Source organism: Oryza brachyantha, chromosome 12 (genome assembly GCF_000231095.2).
Source record: "Oryza brachyantha chromosome 12, ObraRS2, whole genome shotgun sequence".
In the NCBI taxonomy this organism is placed as follows: Eukaryota; Viridiplantae; Streptophyta; class Magnoliopsida; order Poales; family Poaceae; genus Oryza; species Oryza brachyantha.
The window spans coordinates 12044528-12067476 of record NC_023174.2 but is presented as its reverse complement, the minus strand read 5'-3'; the positions used below and the strand labels follow the sequence as shown (position 1 = coordinate 12067476).

Below are 22949 nucleotides of genomic sequence, written 5' to 3'. Positions count from 1 at the left end.
AGAAAAGACATATGTGAAACATTAATCGATGAAATTAACCCAGAAATCTGTTACCCGTAGCAAAAGAAAAGGCACCAAAATACCTATAGGACTTTATAAATTTGTTATTTAAATAGCATATGTTTTTTAGATGAATATATACCGGATAATCATGTCCAAAAGAGTGTTTCAGAACTTTTCCCGTAGCTGCATTCACTGTAGCAAAAGCAGGACGGCCCTGGCTGTCCTGTACATCTATTTCGACCTTCTTCCAGTGCTGCGAGAGTTATTATCAGGTAAATTGTCTGCAAACTCTTACTTAATTGGTACTCCCTCTCTGGTTTTTTCTAATCGACACCGTTGACTTTTGGATTTACGTTTGATCTTCGTTCTATTTAAAAATTTATATAATTAGTGATTATTTTGTTATGATTTGATTTATTATAAAAGTAACTTCAAGTATGATTTATAATTTCATATATTTGACAAAACATTTAAATAAGACGAAGGATCAAACGTAAATCTAAAAACGTAAATCTAAAAGTCAGCCGCGTCAATTAAAAAATATTGGAGGGAGTACATGAAACCAATCATCAGGAAACTCAGACCACAGTGGCTGAAGACGACGAACCTGAGAGAGTTATTGCCGTCGGTGCTGGCGAGGACGACGGTGCCGTTTACGTCAGCCAGGCTCAGGTCGGCCGTTGGTGGCAGAGTATTCTCAGCGTCGCCATTGGAGCAAGCTCAGCTATGGCTAGAGTGATCGACGATATATCATATATGTAGGAATGGAGTTGTGTTTTGTTAACTGGGAACGGCCATCGAGAACTAGGATGGCTAGCCGCGCCGGCTCACGGACAGTTCACGTGAGTTTGATCCCTATAATCACAACTCACACGTGTCACCTGAGGATTTTTTTTCCTTACACACGTACGTACTCTAAATCCTAAACATATGGTAGAAACGTACACATGTGTGTTCATGTATTATGATGCAAGTATGGTGTGTGTTTGTGTGTATCCTGAGTTATTCCTTTCTAAAAAGAACTGGGAACGGTCATAAAACACCAAAGTCAATGCCCAATTGTTTGTGTTAGGACAGAGAGAGGCAGTGATTGCAAGTTGTCATCTCAGACTCTGGAATATAAAGAACTCGTTTGGAACTGGTTTTTTGGCAAAGAAAACTTATTTTGTAAAAAGAACATATAGTGGAGCTTATGTTAATATGGACCAAATCTCAACACCAGGGTTATTTATCCTGGTTGTTTGGCTTTTTGAGAGAATACACGAGCTTGTTTGTCTTGAGCCATATATATACATAATTCTCTATATATAACTTTAACCATAAAACATGTTTTATTTTTAATTTACTCTTTTTAAAACACTCTTGAGACATGCACACACGACCAAAATGACCACTAAAAGAACCTAACGAGATAAAAGACACCGGTCTTGAAGGAGTAAACAAGTATTGTATTTATATTGAGCCCTTTGAGGCCCTGTTTGGTTTAGGTGCTAATACATTAGTTCCTCCACTTTAGTCTCTTTTAGTCCCTAAAACTCAAATAAGAGGGACTAAACGAGACTAAAATCGTATTAGTCTATTAGTCCCTACTAGAGGTATTTATTGAGACTAAAATTTTCTTTTACACCTGTCTCCTAACCAAAATTTCTATATATGATGTGCTTTTAATCTTCTTTAGTCTCTCTAACCAAACAGTAGAGACTAATGATTTTAGTCCGGAGACTAATTTTTAGTCCTAGGACTAAAAAACCAAACACCACCTTAAGGTGCTCCATCTTACCTTCGTAGGGGTAAGAGCACTAATAAATCTCAACCATTGATTGTTAATGTTATTTTTTTAAATAAAAAACTACATTGCATGTCAATTAATGAGAGGAAGGTACGAATGGAAAGTAAACGTGCAGTCTTTCATAAAATTAATCATGCATGGCTGAAATTAAGGAAAATAAATTTAGCACAATTATTAATGGTTTTTCATGTTAATTTTAATTCATAAATTTAAATCCATGGAATTCAAATAAATATGTTTCAAATATATGGTTTATTCAATATTTTTACTGCAGTTTTAAGTAACAAGTCATTTATTTTGTCCTGATCATCAAATTTGAGTTGTTGTCAAATTTATTTTAACATTTTAGCATCAAGTTTCATGATAGTTTTTAAAGATGATTCGGAAAGACGACGCATAAAAATTTTTATAAAAATTTTTTTGCAGTTCATAATTTAAATTTAAAAAGGCAGTGTATGATATCTTGTTAATAGTTAACTTACATATCCAAAATGATGTTTTAATGGCATGTAAAATATTACCTTATATAAGATCTTACCACCGAAGAGGTAAAACAACTATCAACCATTGGATGAAGGCATAATGAATGGTCCAAAATAAATTTGGAGTACACTAAAAAAAGTCCATTTATATTAATTTGATGGGTGTTCGAGTGATTTAAATATAAGAAATCAATGGGTTGACTTTGGTATTTTTTTTCTTTTTTATTCTTCTCGTGTGTGCATGCATCAAAAAGCTAGTGCCTGCAAATAATGACCTGTCATTCTAAAAAAAAGGTTGCCTAGCCTGGAAGCATCGACCTCACCACAACTAGGTGAGGGATTACAGGGGTCATCTTTTTAAAGAAAATATCAAACGATATATTTACAAACAAAAATAATTTATAAATAAACGTTTATATATATATGTTTACAGTGAACTAAAAATCAAGGCCGTAAAATAAACTTTAGCAAAAAAGGCCTGAAAATCAACTCTAAATTTAATGTTGAAAATTTAAATTTTGGTTTATAAGCAAAACAAAACGATGGAATGTCTGTATCACACCAATACACTAAGTACGTATCTTTATTTAATGGGTGTCAGTTTCTTAAGATATGAGCTCGGCATCAAAAAGCTCAGCGCCGAGCATCTTTGTAGCCGCTCTGTTGCGTCCCATGTGCATGTTGAGGATTATTGGTGCTGAGATGTTGGAATTTAGATATCAACGTCAAGATCATTGGCGTTGAGACTATGATCATTTTTAACAAGTTTTGTTGGAGGTATATTTCTGAAATAAGTTTTCTATAAGTACTAATTGTCAAAAATCCAATCCTTTGAAGCATAGAATTTCGAAAATGTGGGAGCATAAAAAAAACATAAATATAATGCCGTGCATTATAGAACTACATATATACGAACCCAAAATATATAGGGGAATTCTAAAGATTGTGCTGTGTCTTTAAATGGCTCAAAGAAATAAAATACGGATTTTAGAGAAACTTGTTTATGGATGAGAGAATTAAGGAGAGAGAGTGTGTGTGTTCATTGGACTTCTAAAAGGAAAAAGGAAACATCAGTTATGAGCTTGCCTGTATTCCTACGGAATGAAAGTGATTTTTCCAATCGTACTTCTTTAATCAAAGAGAGCCTAATAATATAAAAATTCACAACTAATAATACCCTTCAATTTCTTGTTGAAATTTTTTGACCAAAAGGAGTTGAAATTCCATGTCACATATATTATCCTTAAACTTATGAACAGGAAAACGACTACTCTCGACTGTCAGACTATCATAAATCTCCACATGCCATCTATTTGAGATTGCCATTTTGTCCTCAGCTCTCTCTAGAAAGAAAAGAAAAAGAAAAACGTCTTAATTATACCCCTGAGTGTCGGTATCAATTACCCCTTGAACCAAGAAACTGGATGATTTTTATGCTCAACTGGCAATACCGGTCGAAGAACCACCTCGAGCGGAATTGAGGTCAGTTTGGCTTAGATTAGTATGTATGACCATACATGTGGCTATTCAAAAAAGTGGTCATGTGTACTAATTACATAAGCCCAAATCAGCCTCAAAGCTACTCAAGGGGATTCTTCGTGAAGTATTGCCAATTGAGGATTATAAATGTCTAGTTCTTTGGGTTCAACGAGGTGATTTGTACTCACCCAATAGTTTAGGGGTATAATTTAGATTTTTCCCAAAAAATTACTACACTACTCCGAGATCCATATCTCCAGGCTTTATTAGATTATTCCTGCTGAATAGGTTTGGTTCTATATAATAATACCTACACTAATATATAAGGAACCAGTTTTAAAATAAGACCTTTAGACTTCACAAATTAAACCATCGTCAAACTAAAAATGTCTTGTTGACCAAGCAACAAGTGGCTGCAGGCTTCGGTAGATTGATACTTCCCCACATATGTTCTTTTACCGAAATTTGACAACAATTGCAGATACCGCAGCTTGTAGAACGGGTACAATTTAGTTACCCATCTTGTAATTAAATTGCTTGGACGAGTCATTCAAATTGTTCGAGGATATAAATCTAGAAAAAAAATATGCCACATGTTTTTTTTTTCCACGTTGGACGCACGACAGCATGACAGGCTGCCCATATGTCTACGAGCAACAAATATGCAAACTAGGCATCTTTATTGTTTGTTATGATACATAGGGAATGCTCAATGGTAGAGGCTATTATGGGCTCTATCTAAGTCATATCGGCAGAAAAAACTTCTCATACAAAGAAGAATCTTTCAAGCTAACTCTAGACTAATTAATTTTTCGTTTGCATTCTATTTGGTCAGCGTCTCTAATTAGAGTCAGCGCATGTATAAAGTAGATTTTATGGTTATCTCCTCGTTTTATATGCCAACAGTTCGATGTTTTGCTAACTCCATGCAAAGAAACAATTTTTCTCTCTCCTATCGTCTCTCTCCTCCACGTTAGCAAGCATGCAACGATAGAGACGGTAATTAGAGCCCTTTGTACGTGCCCTTATACATGGATGGGCACGGGTCGGCCATGGATACTCTATGGCCGGCTTAGTTTAAATAAATGAACTAGGTTTTATTTTTCTGAAATATTTATTTAAAAATAATGAAACATAGCTCATTTATTTTAACTAGAGTTGCCTATGAAGTACCCATGGGCCGACCATGCTCATCCCTGATTACTCAAAAATAAGTTATATGTGATCTGTTGTTCTATGAAACATTCTTTTAATTTAGGGTAAATTCTCTGTATACACGTGCAAACTCACTCGATCTTTTCTATACCCCTAAAATTTACCCAATCCTTTCTATACCCCTCATATTTTAACTTGATCCCTTCCATGCCCCTGCCGGTAGATTGTCCTTTATTTCACTGTTAAGTTTGTGACAAATTACTTCAATGCCCTCGATGATTTAGGTTTGAATATATATAAGCTTGAAAAATGATTGGAATTTTTATTTGAGTTTATAGTATGTGCATTTTACGTAACTAATGAGACAAACATAATTAGTGCAGAAAATTTTGACATAAATTTTAAAATAAAACAATATAATAAATTATATTTTATTTGAAATTTAATAGGACAATATATTTCTTATCGGGAATACTCTTAAAAGATATCATGAACATTGGTAGTCATGTCTTTATATGAACACTCCTTATTTTTATGTATTTTTAAAAACAAAATAAATACATATTTTTTATTTTATTATCTATAAATATTTTTTCATAAATAATGTATCGCATAGCAAATTCATAAATACTAATAATTTCATGAGATAAACTTTTACATATTTTCAATAATGTAATTCATACATTTATGTGTTTCATGAGGTATGTAAGGGATTAAAACCAAATTTTTAGGGTATACAAGGAAGTAAGCAAAATTCGAGGACATAGAAGAGATTAGCCAAAATTTGATGTGCATATATACAAGAGATATCCCTAGAAAAAGCTTAGAAATTTTTCGCCAGATTGTGTGGCATCTTAGTAGGGATGGTTGTGGGTCGACCCGGTATTTTAGGATCGACTCTAGTTCAACTAAATAAACTAGATTTTATTTTATGGTGAAACTCAATTCATTTTATTAAACTAAGTTGACTCTAAACTATCCATGGGTTAGAACCGTGACCATCCTTACATCTTAAGCCTCCTACTCCTTGACAACAGGTGTGTGGTACATAATTATTCGGGCTAGCTAGATATTAGTGAAGTATCCATACCAGCGGTGTGAGAGCCCGCGACCATGGGTAACCTGCACCTTATCGTCTTCATCTTGGTGGCCTGCGGCCTATGTCCGGCCGCCTTCGGCGGCGGCGACAACGACTCCCGTGGCTACATTCCAGCCTATCCAAACTGCTCGACGACGGACAACTACACGAGAAACAGCCAGTACCAGCTGAATCTGAACCAGCTCCTCAACATCCTGCCCGTGGAAGCCAAGAGCAACGGCGGCTTCTACAGAACGTCGCTCGGCGCGGCGCCCGACGAGGTGTTCGCGCTCATCATGTGCTACTCCGACAGGAACTGGACGCAGTGCGAGAACTGCCTGTACGCGGCGGCCAACGGGATATCCCTGTGGTGCCCCTACAGCCGCACGGTGGACGCCGTCTACGACACCTGCCTCCTCCGCTACTCCGGCTCCAGCGCCTCCTTCTCCACGGCCAACACCAACGTGCCGACCCGTCCAGCATGGGCGGCGCGCGGCGGAAGCTGATGACCGGGCTCATGGAGGGCGCCGCCGGCTCGCCGTCGCCGCTGCGGACGGCGAACGGGAGCCTCGCGTACACGGACTCGCAGGGCAGCCCGCGGGTGATATACGGGCTGGCGCAGTGCACCGGCGACCTCAGCGCCGGCGAATGCGTCAGGTGCCTCACCTCAATCGTTGACAAGCTGCCTTACTACCTCCCGAACAGCAGCTATGGCGGCATCAAGTGCTACAGCTGCTATGTCATGTACTCCTTATCTCCGTTGCAACTCATCCAGCCTCCGCCGCCGCTACCGCCGCCGCCAGCTCAGCCTCCCTCTACCAAATCAACAACGTCGCCGGTATTAGGTACGTGCTGGTTCTTTTTCACATTTGTTATTGGTTTTTTGTTTTTCTGTCAAACACACGCGCAATGCATGCGGAGGTTTGACATGCAATACATACGAGGTTGAGGGAAAGACGTGTATTATGAGATTTTTGACTTAATTGCATGCATGTCTTTAAATTATCATTCAATAAAAATGATCGAATTTGATTAATAAAATTAAAATTTTTAAACATTTGATCAATAGGCGGACCTATTTTTTTTGCTTCTTTGTTTTTTTCCACGAGCATAAGGAATTAGAAAGGAATGTGAAAGCACCAAAGCGACATGAATTGGCCTGCACAGAACTTCAATAGTTTAAATCCTCCTGCCCGGCCATAAATATTAAGCTCAAAGATTTGCTGGTGGCTTTGTGTTTTTAAGAATGTTCTAGGAGAGCTATTCACTGTTGACTAAATTTGGTGAGCGTACAAAATGCTTTGTATGTTTTTCGTTTAATAAAAAAACAAAAGATGATATCACAAGGCATGCTATTTTCGTTTTTACTCTCTGTCTGGAATCCACGCACGGAACAAACTCTGTAAAGTTTGACCATTAATCGGCTAAAATTAGTTTACCATGTTTTTAATTCAAATGTTTTTTAACTTGATAGTTTTATTGTATTGGAGTTTGCGGAGTGGGGAATAAATGCATTAGGACTTGATCAAGTATGGATAATAGCACCAGATATGATAAAGTTGACGGCTTATTAGTCCTTTTATGTTTTATTAGTATGAGCAATGTAGGTGCCAGAATGAAGTTATTTTAGGATAGACCGGGTAATTAAATTGCAAATTTTCAAATTATACGTTTAACCTATGAGCCTTCCCTTGATCATTTCTCTTCCACCTCCCATTAATTCGCACAATCCCACTCTGGCCACGTTCTTCCATTTAGTTAAGTCAACCAGATTTTTTTTTTCACTTACGTGCTTTCTAAACTGCTAAACAACATATTTTTTTAAAAGTTTTATATAAGAAAGTTAACTTTAAAATTAATATTAATCTATTTTTCAAGTTTTTATAGCTAATAATTAATTAATTATAAATTAATCCGTTGCTATGTTTTTCACGCCAATTTCTTACCAAAGCAAAGAAAATGGCCTCCCTCCTCGCAGCCTCGCACTCTCGCTCTCTGCCTCTGCTGCTAAACCCAAGTTTTGCTGCCATCTCTCTCCGCGCGAAGACCCACCGACGACATAGGCTCTGCGGCAATGGCATATCCAAGATTTTATTTCAAGCGGTCCAACTTACATACTTTTTAATTATTATAATATAACATACAATATATATAATAGAAATATAAAATTATTCAAAAATGTATTTTCTATATGTAATAGATATTTTCTTATTTTTATTATATATATACTCTTAAGCTGAGATTTTTTTTTATGGTTATAGGACCACCAGAACCACCCTCAAGATCCTCCTATGCTATCCAGCCTACCTCATTCTGTTCCTTCCCCATCTCTCTCCCCTTTAAATCACCCTCTCTCTCCATTTGAACTTTGGACTAGTAATGAAAAAATACACGAGAGACAAGACAAATAAGGGGCGGGTAGCGGCATCCAAGATTCTAATCACGTTTTCGAAGTTGGCAGTCGCGTCGCGGTCGGGGTGGCGGTGAAGAATGGTGTAGATGGAAGCAACGGCTCAAAGTGGGAGCTCACCGACCTCTAGATAAATCAGGAAGACAGACTTACTATATTCATAGAGAAAATTTCCTAGGTATCCCTAAAAATTTGCTCAATCCCTTCAATACTCCTCAATTTTACTTCATCCCTTATATACTCATGAGTTTTTATTTTAATCCTCTCTATACCCATCTCCGTTAGTTGACTATTAGTTAACCGTTAAATATTTTTAAATGACTATATTACCCCTCCGATACATATGTGTTACCTACCTAATAAATTTTCATATGAAAAAATAACTTATATTAAAATACAGGTGATATAATCATTTAATGCCAACTTAAAAAATATATTTTTTATTTTTTATTTTTTAAAAATTCTGATTAAATCCATACATTAGTTTCACCAGAAAATTAAGAAGTAAAACTAAATGTTATCTAGGTTTAAATTTTTGGGAAGACATACAAAATTCATCAAATTTGATCTAAAATTTATTTTAAAAATTAAAATATGTTTTCTAATTTGTGATAAACTAATTACATCCCCTTTGTTTTCTCACAATGAATCTTTTTTTAATTTATTCCTTATTAGTTTTCACAACTCAGATAATTTACATATAAATATTTCAAGCTTTTAGAAATATACCAAGAACAATCAAGTAATTTCTACCAAAACTAACGGTCAACTAATTGAATGGGTATGTAAGGGATCCAAATAAAAACTCAGGAGTATATAAGAGATCAAACAAATTTCAGGGGCGTAGAAGAGATTGGGTGAAATTACGGGGGCATGTAGGGAATTGGCCCATATTCATAATACAATAACTAAGATGATATTCATAGAATTAAATATGAGTTGTCATATAGAATAAAAGATAATGTGACAAGTAAGTAAATAAAGAAAAATAAAAAATATGTCTCACATGAAAAATGGTTTTCTTCCATCCTTAAGAAATATTTTAAGGTACCAAAAAATTTTAGTACAGAATTTTGGTAACTTAAGTTACATTGTTATCACAAGGTATTAAACCTAGACTTTTTTTATCATCATGATGAAGTATAAAAAATTATTGTAAAATTCTAGTACCTACGTGGTATATTTAGGTACTAATTTTTACACTAAAAATATGATATCTTAAAGATATTTTTTAAGTACAGTAAAAAAGCTCACCAAACATTTTCACTCAAAAACATGGTACTCGAGGTAAAAACTCCTAGTACAAAGCTAGTTTAATTTTTAGCTGTTGAAAAGAATAAAACACATCAGAGATGTTTAAAAATGAGACAACTATTGTACTCCCTCCGTTTTTTTTGACGCTGTTAACTTTTCGATCTACGTTTGACCCTTCGTTTTATTCAAAAAATTTATATAATTATTGACTATTTAATTTGTTATGATTTGATTTATTACTAAAGTAATTTTAAGTATGATTTATAATTTTGTATATTTGGATAAAATTTTTAAATAAGATGAATGGTCAAACGTAAATAAAAAGTCAACGGCATAAAAAAAACGGAGGGAGTATGTATTAGTGCTAGCATTAACCCTTGGTGGCATGGAAAAGCATGGCTTGTAATATCTACCGCCTCCTAGACAAGAGTACTAGACAAGAAGAGTAGACAAGAGTAGAAAGTCTTGCGTGGTGAAACAGAGGGAGTATTATTGGACTTGATTTAAGAGGCAATGCACAACATCATTTTCCGCGCATGCAGATCCACCTCGCAAAAGCTACAAAGGGATGGCTGCTAGTCTGACTGCTGCCGGCGCTGTCTCAGTCGTGGTCGGATTGGCCGTCGTGGCCTGGCTCGCTCGTCGCCGGAAGAAAATGCTCAGCAAGACGATGGCCGACGAAGAGCTGGAAGAATCAAGCTTGTTCCATGACGAAGACGACTTCGAGAGAGGGGCCGGACCCAAGCGATTCCGCTACAGCGAGCTCGTCGTCGCCACGGACAACTTCGCCGCCGCCAACAAGCTTGGCGAAGGAGGCTTCGGCTCCGTTTACAGGGGATTCCTGAGCGAGCTTAATGTTCAAGTCGCCATAGAGAAGGTGTCCAAGGAGTCGAAGCAGGGGAAGAAGGAGTACGTCTCCGAGGTGAGGATAATTAGCCAGCTGCGGCACCGGAACCTGGTTCAGCTCATCGGATGGTGCCACGGCGGCGGCAGCCTCCTGCTCGTGTACGAGCTGATGCCCAACGGCAGCCTGGACGCCCACCTCCACTGCGCAGCCGCCGCCGCCGCCGCCGGCGCGACTCCGCTGCCGTGGCCGGTCAGGCACGACGTCGCGCTCGGCGTCGCCGCCGCGCTGCTGTACCTGCACCAGGACTGGGAGCAGTGCGTGCTGCACCGGGACATCAAGCCCAGCAACATCATGCTCGACACCTCCTACAACGCCAAGCTCGGTGACTTCGGGCTCGCCAGGCTGGTCGACCATGGCCGGAGCTCGCACACCACGGTGGTCGCCGGAACGATGGGTTACATGGACCCTGAGTGCATGTACACCGGGAAGGCCTGCGCCGAGTCGGATGTCTACAGCTTCGGTGTCGTCTTGCTCGAGGTCGCTTCTGGCCGGAGGCCCGCCGTGGCTTCGCCGGACGCCGCCGCCGTAGTCCACCTGGTGCAGCTGGTCTGGGACCAGTACTACGGCCGAGGCCGCCTCCTCGACGCGGCGGATCCACGTCTGAACGGGGAGTTCGACGAGGCGGAGATGGAGCGGGTGCTGGTGGTCGGCCTCTGGTGCGCGCACCCTGATCGCGCCATGAGGGCCTCCATCAGGCAGGCCGTCAGCGTGCTGCGGCAGGAGGCGCCGCTGCAGAGCCTACCGACGAGGATGCCGGTGGCCACCTTCCTCCCGGCGATCGATCGGAATATGCTCCGCTCAACGCCTCGTATCTTCGCTACAGATAGCAGTAGCGTTACCACCACTACCCCGTTACAAATAGCAGTATGCTCCGCTCAACGCCTCGTATCAGCCACAAGCTACCAGGATGCGTAAACTGTCATCTCCGGTACGAGCTTTTTTAGTAACTTTGAAAAAGTTTTAGCATCTTTAAAAAAGTACATCAAGATACCATACTTTTTACACTAAAAATTTTACCATCTTTTAAAAAGTATATCAAAGTATCGTACTTTTTACACTAAACGGTATGATACTTTAAGTTACATACATTGTATCTTGAGAAACTAAAAATTTATACTAAAAATTTTTGGTACCTTAAAATTCTTGATGTAAAAAAGCCCTTCTCATTGTGTCTGTATACCTGTGCCTTGAAACATATGTTTAATGCTACCGCTTGTCTTCTGCCATGAAATTATTTCTCTCAATTACCTGTAGAACTCGGATGGTCCTCTGGATGTATGGAACAAATCGTCTATTCTCTACTCTCTTGTGCCATGTCAACCGTTTGTATGTTGGGATGGTTTATCTACTGTGGAAATTATATACTCCCTTCGTTTTTTTCACACAGTTCACTTTTACCTATATGTGGATGATTGTCAAACAGTATATTTGTAAATGAGAAATAATTTTTGAATAAAATTTTTATATATGTATTTTTAGCGATCTAAAAGCTAAAGTTAGAAAATAAACTTCGGTGAAAAAACATCAAAATACTCCAGATTTAAGATTAAAAATTTAAAATTTGGCTTATAAATATAAACAGAAGCGAAATGATCAAGGCAACGTTTATCCGTTTCTTTTATTCATATTTTTATGAAATATGCAAAATTATAAATGGTACTTAAAGGGTATTTAGTAATAAGTCAAATCATAACTAAAATTATAAGTCATGAAAATTTGTTTGTCAAAGGTTGAGCGTCGAGCACTACGTGTGGTACTCTCTTTATTTTCATAATATAAAATTTATATGGATGCTAATAAATTTAGACATATATATAAATTATATAGCATTCATTTGGAGTACGAACAAAACACATAACAGTGCAAAACAGGGGAAGAATAGACCAGAACAGAACGTGAACAAAATTCGCGAAATCTGCACGCGGTTTGTGCTTCCTGAACGGCTCAGTTTTCTGTCGTCTGCTAACCGAGTGTTAGACACGGACTGATTTAAAATGCGCTGAGCCGATCAAATTAAAATAATGTGAATTACAAAGTAGTAGATCTTATTGAAATCTACAATTTTTTTTCTATTAGACATATTTCCATCCGGAATAATTTAAAAATAAAAATTTCGTTTTTTTTAAAAAGAGTATTTTCTCATTCGTTAACGGGTCATAACCACCTACCGTTATAGATAACCATTTCCTACAACAAGCCATAATTATGACTCGTAAGGTTAGTTATCCGTAATGGTTCATCCTATAACACTCGTTACCAATATGTTATTATCCATAACAGATCATAATTAAGACTCGTTACAGGTAAGGTTAGTTATCTATAACGGTTCGTCCTACAACAGCCGTTACCGATATATTCTTATCCGGCTCGTGATTTTAGCTCGGTACAGACCATCCGGACCCCTTACGAATCATTCTTAGTGGCATATTCAAAACATGCTACATTCTAAAAGTTGTTACAGATAAGTTCTTCATAACAGACCGTATTTTCTCGAAAAAAATAAGCTGTTACCGATAAAGGTTCCCGATAAATGGTTCTATATAAGTGATTTAGGCAGCATCAGAAAGTCTTATTATATAGAACAAATACGATAGTATATTGAATATGTTGTTCCCGTAAAACAACTAATAATACATGGACAACAACGAGGAAAACGAAGAGCAACGAAGCTTCGGGCGATGGAAACAATCTACGAGCGACGGCGGCGACCGAAGAAGCAGAAGCACCCTGCATTCTTCTTCGTCCGGACCGGCAGCATCCCGCCGGCCGAGTTGGGGTTCAGTGCCTCGAGGAGGCTCACCACCTCCGCCATCTCCGGCCGCGCCGCCGGGTCGGAGTCCCAGCACCTCTGCATGATGCGCGCCAGGCCGATCGGGCAGTAGGGCGGGATCACCGGCCGTAGGCCCTGGTGGACGATCGCCGACGTGAGCTCGGCGAAGCTGAGGTCGTACGAGAAGGGCATCTCGCAGGCGTAGATCTCCCAGAGGCAGATGCCGAAGCTGTAGACGTCGCACTTGTGGTCGTAGGGTTTCCCCTCGAGCACCTCCGGCGCCATGTACGCCGGCGACCCCGTCGTCCCCGTCATGTCCCCCGGGTCGCGCGCCTCCACGCGGGCGACGCCGAAGTCGGCGATCTTGACGTTGCGGCGGCCGTCGAGGAGCATGTTGTCCGTGCTGACGTCGCGGTGGGCGATCTTGTTGGCGTGGAGGAAGCCGAGCCCCCGCGCCATGCACAGCGCGAGGCGGACGACCTCGCCGTAGCGGAGCTTGCTGTTCGCGTGGGCGATGAGGTGCTCCTTGAGCGTCCCGCCGGAGAGGAACTCGACCACGACCACGCACGCCCTGTCCGGCGGCGGCGGCGAGGCGGCGCCGTCCTTGCGCGGGAGCTCGAGGCCGGCGGTGCCCATGGACGCGCCGACCAGCCTGGCCACGTTGGGGTGGTCGAAGCCGTGCCAGACGGCGGCCAGCGCCCGCACCGACGCCCGCATGCGGGCGACCAGCTCCGGCGTCGAGTACCCGTCGGGGCCCCAGTCGAGCAGCTTCACGGCCACGTCCTGGCCGCTGTAGTCCGCCTGGAACAGCGCGCCGTGCACTCCGGTGGCGACGAGGCGGCGGATCTGTAGCCTAGACAGATCTACCTCCCACGCCGCCCTCGGCCGCTCCTCCTCCACCTCCTCCTCCATGCCGCCGCGCACGGCCAACGCCTTGGCGGCGAGCGTCTCCTCGATGCTGATCAGGTCGTCGAACGCGTCGGCGCGCACGTACTCCTCCGCCTCGGAGATCTCGCTGGTAGTCGCCATCGCCGGGTGCTCGATCAGACGTACGCGCCCTGGTTTGTTTCGTGATTAGAGGCGAGCATGTCGTCGCCATATTTATAGGCGCCAAGCCGCCATGGTCGAGTCGAATTAGGGATACAGGATACTGCTCCTACTCGTGCAATGATTTTTTTTTTGTTTCTTTTTTTCCGAAACAAACTGCAAGTAGAACTAGGCTGGCTGGATGGGCCGGGCCAGTGCGGTTGAGCACTTTGAATGCAATGAGAACTAAACTTCTCTATGACTACGGAGGACATGATTAATTAATTATTAATTATAAAAATTAAAAAATATATTAATATGGTTTTTTAAGCAACTTTTGTATAAAATTTTTTCGCAAAACACACGCTATTTAGTGGTTTAAAAAGCGTGCGCGCGAAAATCAAGAGAATCTAGGTTAGTAGGAGGGTGTTACCGAACGCGGCCTACTTAACTTTCATATCTTGCTGGAGACAATGGAGGTTTTAAGCTATGCATTTCAACAATGGGGTTGATCAGTATATCAATAAACGAAAAATAAATTTTGAATAAATTTTTTATATTTGTATTTTTATTGTTCTAAAAGTCAAAACTAGAAAATAAACTTAATAAAAAAATATCAAAATCAACTTTAATTTTAAGGTTAAAATTAATATTTTGTCTTATAAGCATAAGTATAAGATAAAAGATGGGTCTTCTTGTCACGAGAGGATAGCAAGACGGTAAATCAAGATTGTTGTGATGAAAATAGATGGATATTTGACACAAGCGGTTGTTAATAACGTTTTGTTATGAAGATAGAGTTTAGGACCTCTTACCAGTTGTCACCAAACACTGATAAAACAACCAACAAGTTTGTTTTCCACACAAAGGAAAACAAAACAAATCATTGATACAACAATATCGATAAGTCGATTTAATTGATTCTCAATGTTAGGTGGAATCTCGTATTCGGCTGATAAAAAGACAAGATGTAAAGTTTCTGTTTATTTTTTGTTGTTTTATCCGTAGTTCCAATTCAATATGTTGGATGGTATGTCTTCTTTCATCTAACACTAATCATCATCACATTTCCGAACTAGAAAAGCTGCACCTCTTGTCGTTTGTTTTTGTTAGGATTTTAGTGACCTATTTTTAACTATCTAACCAACTATCTTATTGAGTGTGATAGTTTCCATCCCCTATCCTATAGGAGATGAAAACTATCCGATCAACTCAGATACGAGACATGTCACAGAATGTAACATCCGGATTTTTTGAGCCTAGAAATTTCGATAATCAAAAATCCCAATTTTAAAAAAATCCCGATTATCGTACCAAAACCCCGAGTTCAGTGTCTCCAAAGAACCGTGCGGCTAAAATTTTTTTCGGAGAATTTAATCGCACAAATAAGATTTCTTGTCATCTGAAATTTATTTCAGTCCCTGATTGTCCCGATGGATTATTTTCGTCTTAGCTAATCCCCGTTCAGAATATTTATTCTGAACTTTAACCGATAAATTAAATTTCTTTTCCTACATTCGATCTATCCCAATAATCTATCCTACAAGTATTTCTGTTTATTCAGGACCTCGATCGTCCAAATGGATATTGTCTCATCCTTTATCTATCCCTTTTCATTCTCAATTTCAGTGGACCGACTAAATATTATTCGTCTCGTCCATTATCTATTTTTTTATTCCAAATTCCGGTCATCCGATTAAATATTAATCGACGTGACTATCTCATTTACCTCCAACTTCATTTATTCCGGAGTAAATCAATTATCCATAGTATCCAAATATTTTCTGTGCGACAAATAAACTTCCTTCATTTCTATTTCATGATTCAGATTTTTCGGGGAAGCCGGATACATTTCCAGACAAGCAAGCAACAGCAAATCCACTGTCGCCCCACGCCGCACGTCGCTCTGCTGCTGCCGCCATGCCGCCGCCGCAGCCTCCGCACGTCGCACAGCCACTGCCACCATGCTGCAGCCGCACGTCGCCACCACGTCGCCAGCCGCCCTGCCGCCGCCATGCCGTCACGCCGCCTTCGCGCCGCCAAGCCTCGCCTATAAAAGGGGAGGTGCAGAGCACCGGCGTCGCCGCCGCTCTTCCCAGCTCCTGCCTCCTCTGCCTCGGCCACCGCCTGCGCCCTCTTCTGCTCCAGGCGCCACCAAATGACTTCGCCGCGCCGCCAACCACCGGCACCGGCGCCCTCCTCACCTCCGCCGAAGTCGCAGCCGCTCCAATCTCCTCCCCGGCCGCCTCCCCACCTTGCCGGTGCCGCCGCGCCAGCCGGGCCTGCCTCCGCCGCTTCCTTCCGGCGCTGCTTCCACCGCTCCTCCAGCCGAAGCCCACCTCCTCATCGCCGGCGCCCTCCCTGCCTCATCCCTGCCATGGCTGTGTGAGAAAGAAAAGAAACAGAGAGGAGAGGATACGGGAGAGAGGAGGGAGAGAAGGAAAAGAGAGGGAGTAAATGGGGTGGGCCCCACCCAGGCCGGCCCCATCCCTTTTTGCAGTCCCCTGCTCTAACATACAAAAGAAACAGAGAGAGAAAAAGAGATGTTACGAGAAGAAAAGAAGAGAGATCGGAGAAAAGGAGGAAAGAAAAAAAAGGAAAATAGGAGGGGATTAGGCCCATCGATATACTTCGCTATTTTTCGGAGTCTAAATCACGTCTCCTTCTATTCAAAATCTTTTTCAGTGATTCCATATTTATTCCGTCCTAATCATCGAGCGATCCAGAGTAATACCGGGCTAAAATTGTTCTATTTATTTCTAAAAATATTTATTTACCTTTATTATTTAGTTAATACTAAAATAATTATTTCGAATCAAGTATTTATTCAAACTATTATTAGATACTAGTTTATTTCCACCTTTATCTAAAAATCTATTTATAAGTATAATTATCTATACTCGAAATAAAGTGTTTATTTATTCAAAACTAATTAATTATGGCTAAATACTTGTTTACCCCTTTATTTGAAAACCTTTTAGCTATTAAAAATATATATCTACTTTCTAAATATAATAAGTGTATCTATTTATTTAAAACTCATATTTTATCTATAAATATTTTATTAGCAAAGACCTCTGTTTTATTACAAACTCCTTCTAGCCATCATCCTCTGTTTTAATTAGTTTATTTGTTTCCTTTTTAAAAGAGATTTATTTTATTTCAAAAACCTCTAGTTGCTTTCAAAACCTTTATCTGATTTCAGCCATTTTATTTGTTATTTGTTTCTAAAATAAAAGTGTGTTTTCAAAATATTTATAAAAAGTATTTGTCTTCTCCTCGTCGTTTATAGAAGTCACGACGAGTCCTTTTTATTACTAGCGATCTCACGTCTAAGCCGACCGTTCGCTTTGTTAGTTTTGGGAGTAGCAGCGAGTCGTGCGAGGACCCGGGTATAGCAAGCGAGTCATGCGAGGGACTAACTTCGCGGGACTTCGAACCAATAAGTCATCACCCCCATTGAATATGTTATACCTATATTGCAAAAATGTTTCTTTTACTTAAAATTGCATGCAGAACAAGTAGAGACCCACTTTAGTTAGATATAACATGTCATACGTTTGATTACCATATAACCTTTGTCGCCTTATGTTGCAATTATAATCTAGTCAATTAATGACATTGCTTAGCCATACTATTAGCTGTATTTTATTCAATATTACACTTTTGAAATATTTATGATGATGTTGAGACATTACTCAGTGGGAGTAATTGCATGATGGCGGGTGGAGACATGAGCGCCATCCAACCATGTTGTCAATGAATTGTTGAGATAAAAATTGTTTTCGATCGAGGCGGAATGGAAAGAATATGGGTGGTTCTAGGGAATGCTTAGCCCGCCCTAATCAGTTAAGGACCGAGCCATGCAAAAACGACCACCGTACAACCGTGTTTCTCAAATGAGTATAGATCTAACTTAGTAAATAGCCAAGCGGAGGCGGTGCCCAAGCCGTGGTGGTTCTTATGAGTGTGCAAGTAGGCAGGAAGCCTGTTGCATAGGGGATGACCGGGTAGGTCAGTCCTAGTGAGTTGTGATGTGTTGTGTATGTGTTTATTGGTTTACTCCTCCCTTAGGAATGGCAGAACTCCCCAAACTCCTAGTAAAGGACGTCTAGAGGTGCAATGGGGATTAAAGTTTATGGAGCGGGCACTACCAAAGTAAGGTTATCGAAAGGCTCTGCCACGACCGTCTCATATGTTGGGACAAAGCTCATGTGTTGGGTAGTCGTGGAGCACGAGGAAAGTATACAACCACTGCAGTGTGTTTAAATCTATTCGAATAGCTGTCACACTCGGAGTTTTGTCCCAAGCCTAAATTCCTAAAGGAAATTCGTAAATAATAATTGGCTTAATTAACTCAGGAAAAATCTCTCTAAAAGAAATTAATTTAATTAAATTGAGGTTCCAAATCGATTAACAGGATTTAAACTCAAATTACAAAGTATAAAATTTGGCTAAGCAAATTAATTTAACATTCGGTAAAAGTGGGGTTTTCCTTTTTCCCTTTTTTTCCTTTCTTTTTCCCTCCCTTCTCAAATTGGGCTGAAGTTTAATTTTCCTCCTCTCTTTTTCCTTTTCCTTTTTTCTTTTTCCCCTCTTCCTCCCCGGGCCGGCCCAGCCGAGCCGGCCCACCGCTCCCTCTAGACCGGCCCAGCCGAGCCGGCCTCGCCTGCGCGCGCCTCCTCCCTCCCCCCTGGGCCGCCACTCGGCCCAGTTCGCTCGGGCCGCGCCGCCGAAGTTCGCCTCCCCGCGCCGGCCGAGTCCGACTCCATCGCGCCACCGCGCCCGCAACCATCGTCGCGTCCTTCGCCCGTGACCGAACCGATCTCCTCCAACGGCCGTCCCCACCCTAGCCGGAGCCGTCCCACTGTAAATCCCCCTCTCCCAAGCGCCGCCGCCGCTTTTCCCTGTCCGACTCGAGCCGCCGCTGTGCCGCATCACCTCGCCACCGCCACCTGAACTAGCGCCTCGTCGCTAGCCACCGCGGGACCGCGTCATCACCGCCGCCTCGTCCTCGCTGACGCAACCACGCCTTCGTCGTCAACGGCGGGCATCCCCAGCGCCCGCGCTTCCTCCCACCACCTGGCTGCCGCTGCGTCGCTGTCGTCTCCGCCGCCGCCGATCACGCGCCTCGCTATCGGTCGTTCCCGCGGGACCGCATCATCACCTCCGCCTCGTCCTCGCCATGCTTCCTCCGCCTTTGCCGCCGTCGGTAAGCTTCCCCTCTCCTCTCTCTCCCTTTCTCGCTACCGGCGCCGCCGAGCTCTCACCTCGCTGCCGTTGTCGGACGCCACGGGTCGCCGGCAGTCCCTGCCAGACCGTCGCCCAACTCCGCCGTCGTCACGCTATTGTCACGCCACCCGCGCCTTCCCGCGTGGCCACTTCCCGCGATCGGCCACCGTCGTCGCTGTGCGCCGCGCTCGGTCGCCACCCCTCGTGCTGCCGACGTTCCCGCTCCCCGGCCGCTGTCGCCGCACGCCGCCCCGCCGTCGGCTGGGCCGGAGCCGACGCCCGCGTCTCCCTCTTCTTTCCCCTCACCAACCGGTGGTCCCCACCGGCCGAGTCCCTTCTCTCCCTCCCCTCTCTCACCGCCGGGTGGGCCCGGCTTGTCAGCCGCTAGCCGGCCCCCCTCCCTCTCTCCTCCCGGGCCCAGCTGTTAGCCCCTCCTCCCCTCTCTCCCTCACCGACAGGTGGACCCCATCTATCAGCCGTCAGTGCCTCCTCTCTCCTTGCTGACGTCAGCAGCCTCAGTAATTGCGCAATAATTTAGGACTTTTCTGTTTAGTTAAAAATCCAGAAAACTTCTAAAATTCTTAACTAATTCATCTAGTCTCCGTTTAGGCCCATTCAAATTTTATTAAATTCATAAAATTGTCAAGAATCCATTAAAAATACTTTCTTTTACTGTTGCAGTAGAGTTGGTGCCTGTTTTATTTATTTTTGTGCTTTGTCGCTTAGATTCGGACCCCACCGAAGAGCCGGTTTATTTCGAGATCGTCGCCGAGGTACCCCAGGGGCCAGAGCAAGGCAAGTGGCACTCATCTTTGATCATATTGAACCCATTATTGCAAATTCCTCGTTCTATTTATTCAAATATGTATTATTTTAATTAAAGTATTTACTGTATTTATTTTTCGGGTAATCCTTATCATTATGCCGTTGATTATCCAACTTTATTCATGCTAGACCAAGGGTAACTTGATTAGAGTTAGGCCTAGGTTAATGCTTAGCCGTGCTTAGAACAAGTAGCTCATGGGATCACATTTAATCATGGTTAGTTCTAAATAGCTATAATAATGATTCATTACCCGGTTCGAGCTAATGTCAACTAAAATATTGCTAATGGTGGGCTGTGGGTGCTTGGTTTTGAGAGTCGCACCCATGGCAATTAAGGACCGGTTCACGGGAAACCCTGGAAGTAATTTAGTGCTAACCACATGCCGGAATGGGTAAGGTGGGTTTGAAGCATAGCTTCGAACTATTTGACGTACCAAGGCAAGGGTAGGCATGATAGAGTATCGACGGGCAATCGTGGTGTAACGAAAGCCTCTGCTGCTTCCGGATCTACCAAGGCACAAGAGGGGACTGCCCGACTTGGTGTAAAGGAGGGGGTGAAACCTGAAGTGCGGTGCGATTAAATAGGAAGGGTTATGTGACGGGTCCTATCACGGTCTCCTTTCTGGTATGTCATGATGGTATGTCGGCGCACGTTCAAGTGTAGTGGAGTCATGTCTTGTGGGTATAGTAGTACACCTCTGATCAGAGTATAACCTATTCGAATAGTCGTGCCCTCGGTTAAGGGCGAACTCCCAGCTTCATTGTGATTAGTGAACCTTTAATAACTTAGGTAAACTGGTTTTCACTTGGGACTACTGCAATGTGGTGTAACGTTGAGTAGTGGTTGGGCCTGTTGCAACATGGTGTAACGTTGGACAGTGTTGTGGTATTTTACAACTGTTATTTACTTATCCTTTAATGTATTTAATTACCTTTATTCGGTTTATTCTTTGTTATTTATTTAAGTGCTGCTTTATTGCAACTAACCCTAAGCATGCCCTTGATGATCCTTATGCATCTTGTATTACCCTCTTTTCCGTGTTACTTGTTGAGTATGGTGGTTTGTACTCAGCCTTGCTCAATTTCCCCCTCCAGATCTAGAAGTTGAGTCCGATGGAGGTGACTCTCAGGAGTAAGCTGGTCTACCGTTAAAGCTTTGCCTGTTGACTGGAGCGTACCCACTGGAGCTAGTCTAGCTTTCTTTCCGCTGCATTTTCGTTAGAATAAATGTTATTTTCAGTTGTTTCTAAGAACGATGGTTATGTAATCAACATTGTCTTTTTGTGTACCCTAGCTGGTCCTGAACAGGGATTTTAATACATAATTAAGTTCAGAAATTCGTGTGAGGAATTTCTGGGCGTGACAATAGCCGCGCTCTCGGATATGAGCACCGGGACATGGCATACACTTGGCTAGATTCATAAAACCTAAAAGATGAGTATGGTGATGTGAATGAAAGATGATGTGTGTTGTCTAATTGATTCACTCCTTGAGATGCAAGAGGTTGAATATGCTAGAAGATGGTATGGCTGCCAGGAAGGGAAACCATCGATGGATGGCTGACAGAAACTTCATGGCTATTTAATTACACTCATGTTATAGAATTTGCTGCTAGAAAATAGGTCTTATGAAAACTATTTGAGTAGCTGCTTTTATGCAAAAAAAACCATATAGACTTCGTTGTTACATCTTTGCATGTGCATATTTCCGTGGTGATTTGCTGAGTACCCCGTACTCACCCTTGCTAAATACAACCTCGAGTGCTCAAGAGGGTCTAGCTCTAGATCCACTGTAGAGCTGCGGAGTTGTCCCAGTTGAAGCAGTCATCTAGCGGTTTTTGTCTTCCAGTCACCGCCTGTGTCGTGTCAGATGTGCCCACCTGTTTCCTTTCGCTTCTGTTGTTGCTGTTGTAAAGATTTTGATTTAACCAAAGTTTCGTAATTAAACTCTTTCTACCCTATCTTTTTATCGTGATATATGATGATCCAACTATGTATGTGTGTACCAACTACTGATGATTGGTACATATAAACACATATAAACACAAAAGGTTACCAATTAGCGAAATCGGGGGACGACACAAACCAGTGTGGGTGGATTGATTGTCACATTGTATACACTTTTGTGTTGTCTACGTGTGCAGGGTTACTTTAGAAGATCAAGTTTTCCAATGGGACATAAACAAAAGCTAATTTTTGTAATATTTCAGAGCTAAGAAAAAAGTGGCAAAAAAATAACTAATATTTGAGAAAAAGAAATATTGCACACATATATACTCTAGAGTTGCAAAAAAAAAATCAAACAAGTAGTGATCATAACAAACACTTATCTCTTGACACAAAACAACTGCTACTGTGTTTATTAACAATCTAAAAGCAAATACTAAAAAAATTATGATGAAAAAATTTATAAATTAACTCAAAATTTAAGATTTAAATTAAAATTGTCTTACAAGCATAACTAAACATGAAAAGATGGGGTTTAGTAGCCTGCAGAAACAATAGACAATAGGATAAGAGAAAATTTTGTTTGGTCTGAA

At 41.6% G+C, this 22949-nt stretch overlaps 1 protein-coding gene and 1 pseudogene across 1 annotated transcript; one reads left to right on the top strand and one right to left on the bottom strand.

Annotated features, from left to right (window-relative positions):
• The first annotated feature begins 6021 nt into the window (after positions 1–6021).
• Positions 6022–11920, top strand: LOC107305373 (annotated as a pseudogene).
• Positions 11921–13085: 1165 nt separating this feature from the next.
• On the bottom strand, positions 13086–14466 carry LOC102705031 (serine/threonine-protein kinase STY13-like). The gene has a single exon (XM_006664502.3). It carries the CDS (start codon positions 14354–14356, stop codon positions 13247–13249), a length of 1110 nt encoding a protein of 369 aa, XP_006664565.2. The 5' UTR covers positions 14357–14466; the 3' UTR covers positions 13086–13246.
• Positions 14467–22949: the final 8483 nt, after the last annotated feature.